The following is an 18046-nucleotide window of genomic DNA, read 5'->3' as shown; positions in this document are numbered from 1 at the left end:
TGCCAGTTTGAATGGACAAAATGGCCAAGACAGCATGGGCTCGAGACGTGCCAATATCTGTACTGCCTTCGAGATGACGCAACTGTGCCTTTGCTGGGACATAAAAAGCATCCGGAGATATTCGTCTTGTCAATTAGGGTTGACGGATTAGGGGGATAATGGGATAGACAATCTCAAAGTAGAGCTCAATCAGGTCCATGATGACTGCTTCACTCGCGACGAGTGGCGCAGACCAAACATCATCCGAGCGATGAGTGTTGCTTTGCCAACCGCGAGGACCAGATTTTTTATCGCCGTCACCGTTGTCATTTCAATAACATGAGCGGTTAGATGCTCTTGGGCCCCAAATGCCGAGTCATGATGACTGGTTGCGTCGCGTTATTTTTGGCTTCTCACGGTCTCACGCCAGGCCTCTTCTCAAATCTCCCCCTCATGATGCTACAAGATGTTGCTTTGTGGTCGTCCAAGTTTTTGGATAAGATTTCTGCACTACCCAGCATTACTTTTCTTTCCACATCAAGGAAACGCGCCTCGCGTAAGTCTCGCGTTGCCCTGAGCCGTGCTCTGACTCCGGAACACGCCTAACATTATGCCTCAGGGATAAACTGGGCTTATTCAATTGTATTGACGCGAGGAACTGGTACCGGCTCGAAAGATTAGGCATCCACAAGACAATAACAGCGTTTGCATGGCGCGTTTGCTGCACGTGGCATGCAAACGCGCCGCGTATCAGAGGCTCTTCTTCAAGATTTCATCTCCATGGTGGATAAACAAAGCACGTCTGGTGGGACGAGAGGATTAGTTTATTTTGTCGGCAAGGGAAAATCCTCTATCCTTCCTTAAAAACGCTTCAGCAAATCGCAACAAAATGACTCCTTTCGACCCCAAGAAAGATGATGGGTTACCAGGGCCCATTGACATCGACATGTTACTCAGGCACGCCTATGAGACACTACAATCTACGCCCATAGCCAAGCCCCCATGCGAGTGTGCCTACTGCATCAACGGCTTTTATACTGTCGAGGCTCAATCCACATTCGGTCGAACTGGTCAATTTTATTGCTACAGGCTCTCCGATGAGGATGCGGAGCGCAGAGTGCTCTTGGCGGTCAGGAAAATGGATAATCTCCAAAGCGCATTGACAGAGCGTCTGGATGTCTTCGCTGATATATTAATGAGCCGGTGGATCAAACAAAGCCAAGCAAAGCGTGAAGCTTTATTAAAGGAGGCAGCTCCGGATCTTGAAGAGAAGCAATGGCTTCTTCCGCGGTACTGGCTCCTACACCCACAGTCTTCCCTACTTGGGAGATTACAGAAGGGGAGGCGTCAACTCCTTTTGCCTTGGCTGAACGTGGAAGTGTTGAAGACTAATCCTGCAGTTCTCTTTGCCTTGCTGCACTACAGGACAGCCTATTCTCCGCAGCAGTGGGCAGCGTTCGATAGCCAACAACTTGATCAAAGTTGGGCATCTGGATATCTCAATGTTGACTTCTCACCAAAATGTGTTGTCATGCATGGACACAAATACGGATCGCTGGTGGATTGGGACCAAAATGCGGCCCATCGAGCTGATATATTGGGCTTCCCCCGGGCTTCCCTCGTTCTCGAAGCGCAGGCATACCTCATGGAAGTCCTCCACAATATCGTGACCAAGATCCTCGAAGGTGTCGACAATTCACAACCCCCTCGGATCAACAAGTGGAGAAATCTCATCAGCAACGCTGCGTTTAGAGAGACGGGAGCAGTAGAATTCTGGTCCCCATACACGAATCAAGCCTTCTCAGCGCCACCGCAGTTCGATAGTAAATACCTGGTCTCGCTCGCCGAGACTCGACTGCACGCAACGGAAGACCATCTCTGGCACTTGCAGTGCAATGCCGCATACATGCGGCGGTACCTGAAGATCATGTTTGCAACCGGAGTCTTCAAGAGCTCAGATTTCTACCAGGGTCGGGTGCTTGTCGAACGCATTCACGTCGAGGTGTTTAGTTATCATTGGTGGCGCTGGACCGCAATGGAGTGCAGACATGTCGACGCAGCGCGAGGCAGATTTCGCGACAGCGTATATCCTGGCGCCGCCCTGCCCATTCACTATGACCGAGCTCTCGGTGGCCTAGAGTTCCTCCTTGTCAACCAGATCTGTTTCAAGATCGCTTACCTCCAGGATCTCTTGCCGCTTGTCCCAGGACTTCAAAAACACTGGAGCTTCGAGCCCTACGCGCAACCACACTTGCCCTATATTGGCACCAATCGCCGGAAGACGCCCGTCAACACACAGGAGTCTTTCAACAATGACCGTCTTGACTGGTGCCTGGTCAGGTTGTTGGCAAATCCCTGCGACCCAACCGTCTTCGATCCCGCCACGCTTTTCGCAATGCTGCAGGAGCACATGCAGAATAACCCGTCTGAGAGAAATAGATTGGATGAATTGACCTACCAGGTGCTGTCGGATCTCGCAACTTGCCATGAAATGCTCATGGCTGTCCATTTCCATCGACCGAAGAATACCCCTGGAACGGCCTGCGACTTCGAAACTCTAAAAGAGAGACACAGCTGCTTACTAGCGTTACAAATGAGAAAGAACGATGACGCAGAATATTCCCGTGACCGCCAGAACATCGGCAAGTCACTTTTGAAGACCTTCTCTCCTGCAAATGCACCAGCGGGCCCAAAAACTCCTGCCTGGTTAGCGAAGTCCCAGCAGCTCCGTGCTGATCTGGAGACGTTTTGGGAATCGATAAGAAGAACACTCAGGAAAGAATACAAAGACTGTGATCTCAGTCCGGCAGAGGCTGACGAACTTCTTGAGGTGATTTCTGTGAATCTGACCGATCAATATCGACAAGACAAACAGCGAGAGGACAATGAAGTTCTCGCGGCCATTCATGAACGCAACAGGCCACAACCAGTGACCAAGTTCTTCAACGGGGCCGAAACCTGTTCCACGACTGCGACTATTATCCCACGCCTGGAAAAGACAAAAACGAGGGGGACCCCAAAGCCTCCCTTAGTCGAAGATGAGACGCCAGATGTACAAGCAGAAACTACCGCAGTGGTCAACATTGCCACAATCAAAGTGGCCAAGCAATGGTTGGATGTCTTTCACCTCATGTTCCCCGAGAAGGACGGTGCCGCGAAAGATGTAACGTGGGACAGATTTGTCCACGCCATGGCAGATGCGGGATTCACTGCCAGGAACAACGGGGGGTCACACGTGTCGTTCAAGCAGCGTGATGGGGAGGGCAGGATTGTCTTTCATAGACCTCACCCTGTACCCAAGATTGACCCCGTCATGTTGCGGGTCATGGCCCAGAGAATGGCGAAGCGGTTTGGATGGAGGCGAGAGCTGTTTGTTTTGCGCGATGACGCCACCCAAGCTTAGGCGTGGACTTGTAACGCCCGGTGTTGTAAGGAAACAACCAGAAGATCTGCCAAAATAAGATCTTCACTTGTGTGAGGCCTCCACTTTTGGCCGAGTTGTCAAAGCATGTAACACCAGTTGACCAGACACCTCATTTTTGGCGCACGTCCTTCTTGCTACCTTGTTTCAGAGTTATGGCTAGTTTAGGGCAATTGTAAAATCTGCTGAATCAGCTTTTGTCATTGCCGCGCTGTCGTTTCCCGTCGGCACGGTCGAGCTTGCTTCCATCAATTGATGCTATTCATGGCGAGTCGTCCCGTCGAAGAGTGTCCACTGCCCAGTGTTGTAAGGAGTCACGTGATCCAGCCTCACCCGGCCAACCTAAGCGAGATTGGAGGCCCTTTGTAAACAGCACGTGAGACCACATGCAGACAGAAAGCTATGGACGATAGGTAAAATTGATCATCATCAATCCCCTCTCAACATCCAGAAAGCTCCGCATAAGAGTGTGGGGGTTCTTCCAAGACGATATCTTGGCCGACTGGCATCTGGAAATAGGGGATGACGTCAAGAAGGGATCGACTGATGGCTCCAGTCTCCGTTGATCCTCCAGTTGCGGCTGCGGGGGATCATTGATGCTGTGAGACCCCTGTGGACAATACGATCAGCCAAGCCACCATCCATACCATCCATTACCTGGAGTCAACATTGAAGTCGATCTCATATTTGGGCACCGGTGTGTGCTGCGAGGATCCTGCAGGTCGCTCGTACCAAGATTGTAGGGAGCCTGTCGACGCGGGCTTGCACCAAATCCTGTTGGCTCAGATTTGGCAACTTTCTTGAAGCCCGAGCCACTTCTACACATGCCATTGTATTTCCCAGTTGTCTGACGGATTCGAACGGCTTCCCGTTCTGTTCCCATGTCGGCAGGCGGGTGGATCAAATGACAATTGACAGCTTATTTTTGGTGGAGATGTGACATCAACAAGCAGATCTCCGATTCCACCTCAACAGGTCGAGCCAGGGAGCCCGGCGCCAAAGCCGAATCAACAAACGCCTCCGCCAGGAACCGATGTCTGGCTTCGGGAAGGGCGGGCGCTTCCCAGTCCAAATTCTTGAGGAGTCGTGTCCAACGTGCCGCCATAACCGACCCCCATGGCTCCAGCTACCGAATAAATAATTGTCTGCTCCTAGGAAGGAATTATCTTCTCCAATCCATATAACCGAAAAATCCAAGTCCAAGACGCGTAGCGAAATCGAGCCACTACGCGGGTTGATTGGCGTTTATCCGTGTTTCTCATCCAGACAAAGTGTTCAACCCTATTTAATGTCCATCGGCAGAGCGCACGCGACCCCTTCCATTGGCTCAAATACTCCCATCCGCCCTGATTGATGGACCATTCAAAAGAGGGCGACGATACCACTCATCATGGCGAAACGCCATCTGTTTTGCTGCCTGAAACCAGGTTCGATCAGAGCCACCGGACCCTCGCCAATCGGGAGAACAAGGACGCCTCACTAAGGTCGTGGTGGAAAGACAAACTGGGTGCAGCCGCTGATTCTCTTATGGGCCGTCATAAAGAAGGAGCAGATGGCGACTTGAATACTTGTATATCGCCGGAATGGTTTGGGGCAACGGATGATCTGAACCGCGTCAAGGCTCGTCGGGGGACTGGCGTGGAAGACGGTTTTGGAGGCGTTGATCACCACACACAGGCCAAAATGCTTCTGGACCATTTCAATCCGAAACATCATACGAGGCGGCGGCATCCGAAACAAGCCCAGTCCGGCGCATCCACGGGTCCTTCAACCCCAGACCTTGGCGAGCATCGCATGGGAACCCCGGTCGACGGGAGCATCCTCTCCCAATTGCTCCGTTCTTATGCGGACAATCCGGCTTCAGAGAGCGGATTTTCTCTCACGCCAGGGACCAGGACCCCAGAAAATGATGCGACAGAGTCAGAAACAGACACGACGCGTGCGCCGAGATCCAGGCGAGGGAACAAGCGCAATGTCAAATGGTACAACAGCGAACAACACCTCGCCGAACGAGCGTCAACGCCGCCGCCGTGGGAGCACAGAAAAAAAAGACCAAAGAGTGACAGACAGGCCCGGCTGACGAAGCACATTGCCACGGTGCTTGCTCGGCAGCAGTACATGATGCAGCTCTGCCGCACGCTGATGATGTACGGCGCCCCGACTCACCGGCTGGAGGAATACATGGCCATGACGGCCAATGTCTTGGAGATCAAGGCGCAATTTCTGTACATCCCAGGCTGCATGTTCATCTCATTTGACGACGCGCTTACGAGGACTGCCGATGTCAAAATCATCCGCGTGGTGCAAGGCCTGGATTTGTCCCGACTGGCTGCCACACACAACGTGTATAAGAATGTAGTCCATGACGTGATCTCTCTGGAACAAGCCACCGAGGAGCTGGACGACATCATGACGTCCACTGCCCGCTACAATAAATGGCTCGTCATCCTCTTCATGGCGCTGGCCAGCGTCTCCGTCGGACCGTATGCGTTTTCCGCCCGCCCAATCGACTTGCCCGTCATCTTCGTGCTCGGCCTGCTCGTCGGCTTCATGCAGCAGGTTGTCGCGCCGGCGTCGTCGACGTATGCCAACGTTTTGGAAGTGTCGGCCGCCATATTGACGTCCTTTTTGGCACGGGCGTTCGGGAGCATCAAACACAACGGTACGTACCTCTTTTGCTTCCCGGCCATTGCGCAGTCTGCCATTGCCATGATCCTCCCCGGGTTTGCAGTTCTGAGCAGCAGCCTGGAGCTGCAATCCCACCAGATGAATGCCGGCTCCATCCGGCTCGTGTATACAATCATCTACTCTCTCTTCCTGGGCTACGGCGTGACCGTGGGAACGACAATCTACGGCTTGATGGATCCCAACGCGACCACGCAGACGCAGTGCACGGCAGATAGTCTTGAAGCGGCGTACGGGAGCCAATATGTCCAGCACTTTCCGTTTGTTGCGCTCTTCTGCTTATTTGCCGCCCTGACAAACCAGTCCCGGCTGAAGCAGCTGCCCGTCACGGTTGGGATGGGCGTCTGCGGCTACGTGACGAATTACTTTAGCACCACCAAGCTCGGTCCGAACCAGGTCGCCAACACGGTCGGGGCCTTTACCATTGGGCTCATGGCCCATTTGTACAGCCGCATCTGGCACGGGCATGCTGCGGCCACGATGATTCCAGGTATTTTTACCCTCGTGCCGTCGGGCCTCGCGTCTTCGGGCTCCATCATCTCGGGGCTCGACTTTTCAGAGTCCATTACGCATAATGTCACTGTCCCCGGCACGACGGGGGCGGCCAACTCAAACTCGCTGACTGCTCTGGGCTACGGCATGATACAGACGGCTATTGGGATCTCGGTTGGCCTGTTCATGTCGGCGCTCATTGTGTATCCGCATGGCAAAAGGAGGAGTGCAATTTTTAGTCTCTGAGTCTCTGTGGCTGCCTAGTTATTGTTATCCACGACACAACATTGAACCATTGACCAGCTCTAACTGGAAGCCACCGCCGACAGCAAAAGGCCGAAGTGTGTACCCGAGTCAAGTGTGTTCATGCCGCTGCCGGGAGCGTCTTGGCAGCATCAGCCACCTTGAAATAGAAGGTTGGCGTCAACTGGTACCAACCGGACCGTTTCATCATGGTTGCCACGAGTCATCCTCCAAAGGGCCTAAACGAGCATTTGAACACACTTGTCAGTCCATTTACCGGCTGCGCGCTTGAATAACCATGCTTGGTAATAAGACAGCTTAGAGCGTGCTATGATTTTCTGGCGTCGTTTAGTGGCATTCCCTCTTTTTGGACCTCGGGATGCTAGACTGGACAAGCGATTCAATGTTGTGTCTTAAATGCTTCCTTCTGTAAAAACATTGAAACTATTTGATGGAACTTGATTGGTTGTAGCACAGTCATACCCAGGCGAAACCCTATATATGTCCGGTAGTCTCTGCGTAGCCAGCCTATCCATCACCAGCAGCCCACGTTGCTTGACAGGTCTGGTGCTTCTAGTCATGGTGAAGATTGCATATTCGTACAGACCGGATGACGCGTGTCACGTCGGTTTCACAGGCATCTGCATTATTCCTGACGAACCGATACAAGGTGTTGCCACCTATGTACACCACCCATCATGACAAGTAACCTGTACATAGCCAGCTGAGGCTGATGTCGCCTATTGGTACAGGGCCACTGACTGATACGGTCCATGACGGCGGATGATGCATGAACAGCAACGAGACTCGGCAGCCCCAGGTTTCAGCTCCGAGCAATACTAGCCGCTCGATACCCGAGCGCCAAGCCAATGGATGCTTGTACCGAAACGGAGATGTCGACTGCATTCAATAGCCGCACGTACGAGTGCGTCGCCAGATCACGCTCGGACTTGCAGGCGCCCTGCTTGGCAAAGTAGCACGTCCACTTGTTGCCAACGGCTACATGTAAAGAGATAGAATACTGACTCCTTAAAGCGATGCGCAACAGGGATCGCTGGCCAGGGGGTGGTGGACCTCGCATCACATTGTCTCTTGACACAAATGCCGTTTTATAAATGGCCTGCTTCTAATACTGCCTTGCCGCCGAGATCCCTGCATGATCTGTACAAGTTTTAAGCTTGTTTACAAGATTGACATGCACGGTGTGCACCTCACTCGTTCCGAGGTATCTAGCTGCGTGACTATCTTGAGACGGCGGGCGATGAGCAATGGTTCATTGATGGTTTCAAGTGAGGCGCGAGTGATATATAAGTCCGGTCAGCGCAGCTCCGTGACCAGAATGTTCGTGCCGTTGTGTAAAACAGCAAACTCTTATACTATTTGTATTCTGAATTCTCTCCATCGCCCAAATGGTTTCCAGTGTGTTTGCGGTCGCCCTTGCGGCGTCGGCAGTTCAAATGGCTATTGCACGACCGGCAGATGCTTCTATCAATGTCGTCGGCGGGTCAAAAGACGACGGGAAACAGGTTCCTTCTATTGTTGCTCTGCAGAGAGAGGTACCGCAGAAGAGGCAGGGGGTACCGCAGGAGGGGCCACGATTCTTTTGCGGCGGCTCACTTGTGCGCAACAATTTTGTCGTCACGGCGGCTCATTGTGTCAGTGAACTTAAGACGGCTAAAGGTTTAAGCGTTCGCGCCGGATCGCTAGTAAGTTATTTTTCCACGACTACATGTCTAGTTGTTCCGAAATGAACTTGTTGACATGGTGGCTCTGGTCCCTGCGTCTCTTACTCGGGCGTGATATCTCTGACGCACGCTCTATAGTCTCCATCAAAAGGTGGCACCGAGGTTCAAGTATCTAGGATCTTCGTTCACCCCAATTTTGATCTCCAGAAAATCGACAATGATGTTGCTATCTTGCAGCTAGAAAAACCAGTAGACATTGAATTGGCCCGCTTGCCGGCGAATGGCTCTGACCCTGCACCGGGATCTCAGGCAAGCGTACATGGCTGGTACGTGTTGTAGCAAATCATTTGTCCGCCCCTGTCGAAAAAGGATTCTGACCATGATTCTAGGGGAGCAACGACAGAAGGTGGACAACCTTCTGATACATTGCTAACAGCTGCGTTCCCGGTAATAAGCCGTGCTAATTGCCGGGAATTACTTGGAAAGGGGTTAGTGACTGAGAATATGTTTTGCGCCGGTCTACCAGAAGGTGGCAAAGATGCTTGCCAGGGAGACAGTGGTGGTCCAATAATTGATTCACAAGGAATTTTGATTGGCGTCGTGTCATTTGGCAACGGTTGTGCCAGACCCAACAATCCTGGCGTCTACACCAGACTGGGTGCATATATTCTGGACTTTATTGAGCCAATCATAGGTCCTTCTGGATCAAACGGTACTTCTGGTTCGAATGGCGGTTCCGGTTCAAATGGAGGCGGCTCTGGTTCAAATGGCGGCGGCTCCGGTTCAAATGACGGTTCTGGGTCGAATGACGGCTCTGGTTCGAATGGCGGCTCTGGTTCAAACGACGGTACTGGTTCAAATGGCGGCTCTGGGTCGAATGACGGTTCTGGTTCAAATCTGTTCAAATGGCGGCGGTTCCGGTTCAAATGGAGGCGGCTCTGGTTCAAATGGCGGCGGCTCCGGTTCAAATGACGGTTCTGGGTCGAATGACGGCTCTGGTTCGAATGGCGGCTCTGGTTCAAACGACGGTACTGGTTCAAATGGCGGCTCTGGGTCGAATGACGGTTCTGGTTCAAATGGTGGCTCTGGTTCGAATGGTGGTTCTGGATCAAATGGTGGCTCTGGTTCGAATGGTGGTTCTGGATCAAATGGCGGTTCAGGATCAAACGGCGGTTCTGGATTAGATGGATTGGATGCTATTATTGTTCCGTTTATTCCAAACGGTGGTTCTGGGTCAAATGGTGATTCCGGATTCAATGGTGATTCTGGATTGAATGGTCCTTCTGGATCGAATGGTGGTTCTGGGTCGAATGGTGCTGGATCGAATGATGGTTCTGGATCAAATGATCCTTTTGGGTTCAATAGTGGTTCTGGTTCGAAGGGCAATTCTTTCTAGTCTTCTCACTCTCATATCAATACGGCCTATACATACTTACAGGTCATAGAGCATTCCCTGATACTGTGTCTAGTAAATCCAAATAACCGCCTACTATATTAGACGTATTGCCATCTGGACTAACTGTGACAAAAGCTTGCTGTACAAGGTCTACAACTATGTCTACGTTTAATGTAGTGACTTGATTAAATATGAGAGCAATAAAATGGCTACTCTGAAGAACACAAATACAACTGGCAAACGCTAGAATATCCTATTTTACACATTCGCAGCAGGCTTGCTCCAAGACCCCTCGCCTTGGCAAGAGGCAAATCTGTCATGTACTAAAAGAAAAGAGGCGAACTTAATGTATTGTATATTTCTTCTCTTATGACTTCTATTTCTCCTCTATAAAATGTAACATTTAGCATGCTATTCTATTAATTTTTGGGTATTTTGCTCTGTAGTCAAATGAAATTACACGCATGATATAAGTATCGTGCAAGCATAAAATCTGAAACAGTATTGGGCTGTACCAGGCCAAGGACAGTAAGAGACTAGAAAAGTAGACTGTCTACGCATCGTGACGGCACGCTATTCTATCCGCATAACATCTTCATCCGTCCAAACTCACACACTTGGAATGTAACAAGCTGCACTGGGTTAATAGCCTAGAATAATAATTAAGTTCAGGAACCACTACAAACAGAAAACACCAGTCACAAATACTGGGATCAGTCCAAGTAAGTATATTGATAGCTGAATAAGCAACTACTATAATCCGAAGCAAATGTAAATTTAGACAAGGCGACCATCTTGACACAACTAATCTCGGAAATGGAGTGCAAGCCGGGCTAGCTATTGGACTTGGCTGGCTTGTTACGCAGAAATCTAATCTCTGCGAGGAGACTTTTGAACACTAAAAAAGAATTTTGTAGAATACAGTTGACTGTTCATGAACCAGCAGACTAGGCCGCCGGGTCGTTGAGTCAAGCTGTTAGGCGATAGCTTAGGGGGCCTTGCCAGAGTTCTTAAGGCTTTTTGGATGCTGAAGCAAATAGTGCGAGCCACACGCATCCAGAAGCTTTGGCGCCTTGCATTGAAAGATGTCGGTGGCTTATTGGCGGTCTTCTTGGCTTTATCTTGGCCAGGAGGCAGACTGTTGGAGGGGCTCCGCCCGGGAGTCGTCGAGGTATTTTCATCTTCAGAGTAGGTAGCGATCGCTGCTTTTTTGCAATCTGTATGGATCTTGTTTTTGTTGGAAGCGCAGGTCTTCGCCGCATTCGTTAACCTGGGAGAAGCATTTTACATGATTTACCTTGCGATTGTCCTTGTCCCGGAACTGCTCGGTAATGCATTCTGTATCCTGGATAAGGGTGATACGGCTACATATGCCACCCCAGTCACTGTTGTCGTTGTATATATGAGAATTCTTGAGTACACCTCAGATCAGTTAACGGCAGAGCTTATATTCTTTAATATAATGTCAATATGTTCTGATCAAAATCGTCGTCTACGCTAGGGAGGCGTTGTTCTAGTCTCCGACTAACAAATGGCATGGCCACGGTCAACGCGGCTAGAGAGAGGCCAATAGGTCCGGTCTTCATGGTGAATGTCTTCGAAATTTATAGAACAAAAATGTTGAGACTGTATATAGCAGTGGTCGTTAACTGTGAAAGAGTACCAGATGCTAATTGTAGTAGTACGTGATAATGATTTAAAGAGACTAGGTGAAGGCGTGTTACACGGAAATGGCTGGTACATAAGGGCTACGGTCACGGGACTTAAGGTAAAGGGCTTTTACTAATATTTTATATAAATAAATATTTTTAGACCCTTAAAATTTTAAGGAAAACTAAGAACCTTTAATACTAAAAACTATTATTAGTTCAATTAAGCTAAATTGCTCTAAGCCCTCTATTAAGCCCTTATTACAAGGCGATAGTATTCTTTTATAGCTTTCCTTAGTGCAAATATTTCCATATCTCCCTATGTATTTCTTTACTAATAGTTAGTAAGCATTATACGTAGTTCTATATGCCGTTTCACTTAAAAAGGAGCTTTAAGTCATGTTCTTTCGTAGAGCTTATACGCAACAAGGGATTAAATAATCGGTATTAATTAACTTTAGTCTTCCTAATGCAAGCATTATTGTACCACAAAATCCTCACCCACGGCGCTACTATGCGACAGCGCGCAAAAAGGGCTATATCGATAGCTAACAGTTATGTACGAGGCCCTACAATTCGTTCAACTTGGATAATGCGCATAGCCTTGGGTGGAGCCTGCATAATAATCTGACCTGAGCAGCACCTCCTACTATAGTTGTTACTATAATTAATTTACATATTGCGAGGAAGTTAGCAAGTTGGATTTTACACGAGCAAGAGACAACCCTATTTATGCAATAGTCTAATCAGCCTGAGACAAGTAATGACATAGTACCGAGGTGCCCAAAGCAATGTTTGCGAATAGCTTACTGCGGTTTCTCGCAAGAAGGAAGCATTACTTACACTATATACTTAGCTTGATAATTCCACTCCCTTGTGTGATATTAGCTAGTTAGTAGCTTTATACTTGACGTAATAGAACAAGGGCTCGGAAAGAGGGCTTAGAGCAATTTAGCTTAATTCGACTAATAACAGTCTTTAGTATTAAAGGTCCTTAATTTTCCTTAAGGCCTTAAGGGACTAAAAACGTCTATTTATATAAGAAGTCAGTAAGGACCTTCTGCCCTGGGTCCTGTGACTGTAGCCCTTGTGTAACCTGCGATTTCCGTGTAACACCTAACTTGTCAAGCCAATATCCCATTGCCTCAGAAGAATCTCGGTTAGGCGGGTTAGAATTTGACCCGTGAAACTATCTGCCAGGATCTAGTTCATATCTGATGTTGGAAATAGTATTGGCATAGTGCAATGTACTCTCGCCTAACGTTCCGATTCATAAGTGAACGTTGACGCATGCTACGACTCAGAAGACTTATCGCGACAAGATATCACCAATGTAATCTCGTACCTGCCTTGTTCTCTATCAAAGCCCCTATTGACTACATATTGTCTTTCCATCAGGTGAAACCGAGAATTGGACTACATTGCGACTCCGGGTCAAATGGCCGTGGAATGGTTCGCCACTCTTGTAACACGCGGGTTGGCCCGCGCCCTTGTCAAGGCGACCGTTGTTGCACTTCGGGACTTTTTCGTCGCTCATCGATCCAAGTGGATATGGTGTATCGATTCCCGACCTGGCCGAACCCTCGGTAGGGTGTGTGCAGTTGGCATCCCAAAAGCTAAAAGTTTTATGGCCGGGATGCCCTCGCGGGCGTGCAACATGAACCCGACCAAATTGATCAAGCCGCCAAACTCTCGGTCTAGCGTTCCACTCAATGACGGCTCAAACAAGACGAAGGAAAATCCATCCTTGTATTTTGGCGTCAGCTTCTTCAGTTCTATTCTACATCTGTACTGAGAGCCGCGAACATGCCCTCCAACGTTGTCTGCGGCTGCTCTACAAGGTCTATAGTGTTATGAATGTTATGAATTGTTCGTACGCGTCTATACTTTTCTTTTCAAATCTGTCCCAGCCTTGGCAATTCTCGCGGCCAGTGCCATGGTCGCGCCAAGAAAAATCGACGACGCCCCGAACATTTGTGCACCCATATAATCTCCCCCCTGTTTTTGAAGGATTGCACCACATATGGCCGGCCCCGTCAAGTTGGCGAAGCTGACAAAACCGAGAATCATGCCCACTCTGGTACCGGTTCGACTCGGGTCTGGAGTCATGGTCGTGGCAACAGCTGGGAAGAGGGCCTGCAACGCCGCCGCAAGCAGGCCATATATGACTGCGAATACGTAGAGTCCGGCCGCTGAGCTGACGGCAGCCCAGCAGTAGACGAGCAAGCTAGCAGCAAAGCTGATTGGGATCAACATGTTCAACATTCCAACCCATTTATCAGCAACAATGGTCGGGGCAATACGTCCAATGATGCCGACGCCATTGAGAACCATGAGTAAATAGATGGGCTCGCTGATGCCGATCTTGTCGCGGGCAAAGGTCCCCAGGTAAAAAAAGGCCAAATACAGCCCCCAGAAATTGAAAAACATGCTCAATGAGAAGAATATAAAGGGAACATCGGTAAACGCCGACTTGTCTGTCCAGTCGCCCGACTTTCTGGGCGGCAGACGGGGCTTGAATAAGAATATGCAGGGGAGATAGGTCGCCAGCATGATGAAGCCCATGATGCGCAGGGTCCAGGGGAAGCCGAAATCATCGTGGAAGATGAGCCAGTGAATCAAGACGGGATACACCAGACCCCCAACTGCCGCTCCGGCCGCCGCAAGGCCAACTGCAAAAGCACGATATTTTTGAAAGTACTGCGAAAGAATCGACAGCGCGGGACAAAACGTACACCCGTTGCCGATGCCGAGGCAGACGGCCTGCGCAAGAAAGATCTGCCAGTACGTCGTGCACAGCGAAGTCATGAACAACCCCAACAGCTGCAGAAACACGCCGATCGTAAAGGTGACGCGGAAATGGCCAGCGTCCGTCACTCGGCCTGCGGCCACGCCAATGGCAAACAAGAAGAAGACCTGGACGCTCCCGACCCAGGCGATGGAGGATTCCGTCTCCCCCAGGGTGCGAGAGTAGTATTCCTGGAAGACGCCATATCCATTGGCCACACCCCACGTATTGAAGAAGACAATGTGCATCAAGACGACATGAAGCCAAGCAGTGGCGCCTCCATCTGGCGGTGCGGAGGGCTTGGCAGGCGATTCCTGATCACTCAAGCCAGCCTTGTCTGTCTCTATATCGCTCTGTATGCGCACATCGGTCGCGGGGTAGGTTTCTTTTGGTGGCTGCATCTCGTGACGTAGCACAGGGCTCTGGTTGGTACCGGCAGCGGTTTGTGACGCTCTTGTTTGTTTGTGAGTGGTTGTGTCGCCAATACGCAAATGTGATGTGGTGATGCAGTCGTGTTACACGGCCACACGGCGTGGGAGGGGGTGAAGGGTGCAGAGGCTTGGCTTTTTAAACCACAGTCGACGACGATCAACATGGTCCGGAATTCTCCATCGCGGGCGAACAAAAACCGACATTATTCATCTCCTATGCCCGCGTTGCCTGGCAATTCTGCGCCTGGGCTCCTCGGCGCGAGCGATGAGAGTCGTTTCCCGCTATTGCCGCTCTTGCCGCCGGCGCTAGGCCCAATTCGGCCGTCGTCTGATGCCCGCATCGCCATTCTCACCCGACGTCTTCCAAGGTCCGGCTTGGTGCATCCTTGTTCCCTCGGCTTCAGCCTTGTCGACCACGCCTCTCTGATGCACCTCACATAACCCGTTGTTCCCGTCTCATATCATTGGGCCACTGTGCCACTTGTCTCTCCCCATTTGGAGGCTCTGGCGGGCAATCATACTGGCCAAAGGCTTCCTGGCTCTCATGACTCCGTCGACCACGGGGCGGAAGCGCTCCCGGCTTGCATGCCAGACATGCCGAGACCTCAAGCGCAGGTGTGATGGCGCCCGGCCGTGTGGCACGTGCGTGCGGTTCGAGTATGAGTGTATATACCACGAGGGCAAGACAAGAAAGGGCCGCCGGCCGCAGAGTCTGGAGCACACGGCGCCGGCCATCAAACCTCCAACGCCGGCGGCGGTGCGTCTGATGAGCGCGCAAGCGTCTCCCGAAGAGGCGGCGCAATCGACCTCGGGGGTCCCGCCGCACAATCAGGCTCGTTCGCTGGAAGCCAACTCTGGATCTGCCTTTGTCCGAAAGCTGGCGTTGCGGCTGGACCCCAAGAAGAACCCACGGATGCACACGTTTGCCTGGAACGCATTTCTCGGATCCCGCCAGGCAAAACGCATACCCGTCTACCACGCCATTACTGAGTTGCTGTCCCTGCAGAGGATGCAGGAACTTGCAACCGTCTATTTCCAGCAGGTGGATCCGATATACGGATTCATCGACCGCCACGAAGTGACACGGCATATCCAACTGAGATGGACGGCACAGATGGTTCAGCAAGCTTCAGACGCAGTGTTGTGCGGGATTGCCGCCCTCGGCTGTCTCTTCTCTCGAGTCCACTCAGACCAGGCTGAGCTCGACCTCGTCGAGTCGGCAAGGATACTCCTGGAGCAATCCATGTCCACGCCGGCAACGGTAACGAGCATCACGGCCTGGCTGCTTCGTGTCGTGTACCTCAGAGTCGCCGGAACACACTACGAAGCCTGGATGGCAAGCAGCATGGTGATGCACATGATTGAGGCAGCCGGCCTGACGGTCGAATCCTCGAGCGAGTCTGCTCTTCCCTCGACGCGGCAAGAGGTTGACTCTGAAACCGCACGAAGAATCGTCCTGGTCGCGCAGCACCTCAACATTTGGATGTCATTCGACATGGGCCTCACGCGCGTCTCCTTGTCCAATATCGCCATCACGATGCTGCCCACGCCACGGCCAGGCGATTACACGTACGAAATAAGCGAGCTGCTGCCATTCTCGATAGAATTGGATCCGGAGAGAAAGCCGACGGCGGCGGAACTCGAGACGGCACTGCACACGGTGCTCAGCCGCGCGCACTCGATCCCCCCCACGGTTCTTGCTCAATGCAACCTGGCGCTCTGTCTCTGCCGCCGACTACGATCGCTGGAAGTCTCGCTTACCGAGTCCATTCTTCAAAAGATATTAGTGCTGACGACGAATGGTATCCAAGCCGCGCAGGCTATCCTGGCTGCTCGCGCGCCCTGGCATCACATGGCCTACGTCCCGTTTCAGATTGTCTGTGTCCTGCTGGCCATAGATACCGTTTCGTCCATCTCCCAGCTCAGAGATGCCATGCAGTGTCTGAAAGACATCTCGGCCGTGTACAACACCAAAGCTACGGAAGATGCGTTAAAGACGGCTCGCTCACTCGTGCTGCTGCACCAGAGGGGTAAAGAGATGTTCGCCTCCGCCCTAAGCGACATCTTGAAGCTGTGTCCGGCAAACCCGGTAGACGTGGTTTCGGAAACGTCTCCGACGCTGTCGGATGGAACAGAGTGGATGGATGGGTTCCCGATGGACTTTTCCAACCTCCAGTACTTTGATATTGAGCAGTTCCTCAACCCCGGCTTCTTTTGGAACGCTGGCAGCAACGGCATGATGTAAATAACGATGCATTTGGTCGTGCTTTGTCTACAGCTCATCATGGGGGATACCAAACAAGTTTGTTAGCATGTTGAATGCAAGCGGCACGGGCGTCTTAATCCATTGACAACATGCGTCCATCACCAAGGATTCTGTGCCGCACCAGACCCCTAGACTACAGCCTCGCCAGGTCCCGAGGGCGCCACAGCTTCAAAAGCGGCCCGTCCTTTCCATATACCGGATCCTCCTCGGGCATCTCGACAGCCCGAATCGTGGATCGAAAGTGCGTCGCTGGGGTTTTGCCGTGCTCGTTTACCCACCTCGGATGGCGCTGTCGAACTTGTCAGCACCATGAGCAACTCGCGACAACGTCCGCCACGCAGTGGAACGTACGCGCGGATAGACGCCAATGTAGAAGTAATCAGGCGTGCTCTCGATGCTGGAGTGTGCGGTGCCGGCGGGAAGCACAATGACGTCTCCCCTTTGCACCTGGACATGCACGCCCGTGCCGTCGTTTATCTTGCCGAGAAGCATTGTAGAGCGGCCGCTGACGATTCCTGCCAAGATTAGACGACCAACGTCTTCCGCTGCAAGAGTCGAGACGACCGTACCATAACACTCGTGCGTGTTTGGATGGAAATGGCGGATGCCAATGTGTCCCCAGGCGCCCTGGCCGGCAGGTATTAGCGGTGCTGGCATGGCATAAACCACGAGTCCCCCTTCTCAGTCGCATACTCGCTTTTCCCAAGTGTTGGCGGTCAGAAACTTGGTGGCCATGTCTTCTGTCGCCTCCAGAGGCAGGACCCCGCGATAGTGCAGCACCGGCAACGGGTTGTTTGGTGCGTCGGAATTGGGGGATAAATAGTAGCATTGAACGGATTGCGCCATTGTGAATAAATAATTCAATGAATGTCGTGTCACTGATGAGTCCGGGCGTTCAACGCATAAGATTACTGCGCTTCCTTTTCATCAGCTGCGATGTCCAACTCGTGTGTGGAGGGCGAGAGTACGAGTACGGTCTGCGCGGCCCGATCACGGGTCGGGGCCGGGATG

At 51.5% G+C, this 18046-nt stretch overlaps 6 protein-coding genes across 6 annotated transcripts; 4 read left to right on the top strand and 2 right to left on the bottom strand.

Moving 5' to 3' along the window:
- Window positions 1-868: 868 nt before the first annotated feature.
- On the top strand, window positions 869-3382 carry MAA_07776 (uncharacterized protein; the record flags this gene model as incomplete). Its single annotated transcript, XM_007825774.1, has 1 exon — window positions 869-3382. One exon carries the CDS (start codon window positions 869-871, stop codon window positions 3380-3382), a length of 2514 nt encoding a protein of 837 aa, XP_007823965.1.
- A 1371-nt stretch (window positions 3383-4753) lies between these two features.
- Window positions 4754-6823, top strand: MAA_07777 (DUF1212 domain membrane protein; the record flags this gene model as incomplete). Its single annotated transcript, XM_007825775.2, has 1 exon — window positions 4754-6823. The coding sequence occupies one exon, from the start codon at window positions 4754-4756 to the stop codon at window positions 6821-6823; it is 2070 nt and encodes a 689-aa protein (XP_007823966.2).
- Window positions 6824-8229: 1406 nt separating this feature from the next.
- MAA_07778 (Peptidase S1/S6, chymotrypsin/Hap) lies at window positions 8230-9901 on the top strand (the record flags this gene model as incomplete). The annotated part of the gene is made up of 4 exons (XM_007825776.2): window positions 8230-8526; window positions 8644-8831; window positions 8895-9394; window positions 9438-9901. 4 exons carry the CDS (start codon window positions 8230-8232, stop codon window positions 9899-9901), a joined length of 1449 nt encoding a protein of 482 aa, XP_007823967.2.
- A 3530-nt stretch (window positions 9902-13431) lies between these two features.
- On the bottom strand, window positions 13432-14739 carry MAA_07779 (Major facilitator superfamily domain protein; the record flags this gene model as incomplete). The annotated part of the gene is made up of 1 exon (XM_007825777.1): window positions 13432-14739. The coding sequence occupies one exon, from the start codon at window positions 14737-14739 to the stop codon at window positions 13432-13434; it is 1308 nt and encodes a 435-aa protein (XP_007823968.1).
- A 574-nt stretch (window positions 14740-15313) lies between these two features.
- On the top strand, window positions 15314-17014 carry MAA_07780 (Zn(2)-C6 fungal-type DNA-binding domain protein; the record flags this gene model as incomplete). Its single annotated transcript, XM_007825778.1, has 1 exon — window positions 15314-17014. One exon carries the CDS (start codon window positions 15314-15316, stop codon window positions 17012-17014), a length of 1701 nt encoding a protein of 566 aa, XP_007823969.1.
- Window positions 17015-17305: 291 nt separating this feature from the next.
- MAA_07781 (double-stranded beta helix domain-containing protein) lies at window positions 17306-17881 on the bottom strand (the record flags this gene model as incomplete). Its single annotated transcript, XM_007825779.2, has 2 exons — window positions 17306-17662; window positions 17729-17881. The coding sequence occupies 2 exons, from the start codon at window positions 17879-17881 to the stop codon at window positions 17306-17308; spliced, it is 510 nt and encodes a 169-aa protein (XP_007823970.2).
- Window positions 17882-18046: the final 165 nt, after the last annotated feature.

This window comes from Metarhizium robertsii (assembly GCF_000187425.2).
Source record: "Metarhizium robertsii ARSEF 23 chromosome Unknown MAA_Scf_10, whole genome shotgun sequence".
Taxonomy (NCBI): Eukaryota; Fungi; Ascomycota; class Sordariomycetes; order Hypocreales; family Clavicipitaceae; genus Metarhizium; species Metarhizium robertsii.
The sequence above is the reverse complement of the archived record's forward strand: the minus strand, read 5'-3'. Positions and strand labels throughout refer to the sequence as shown.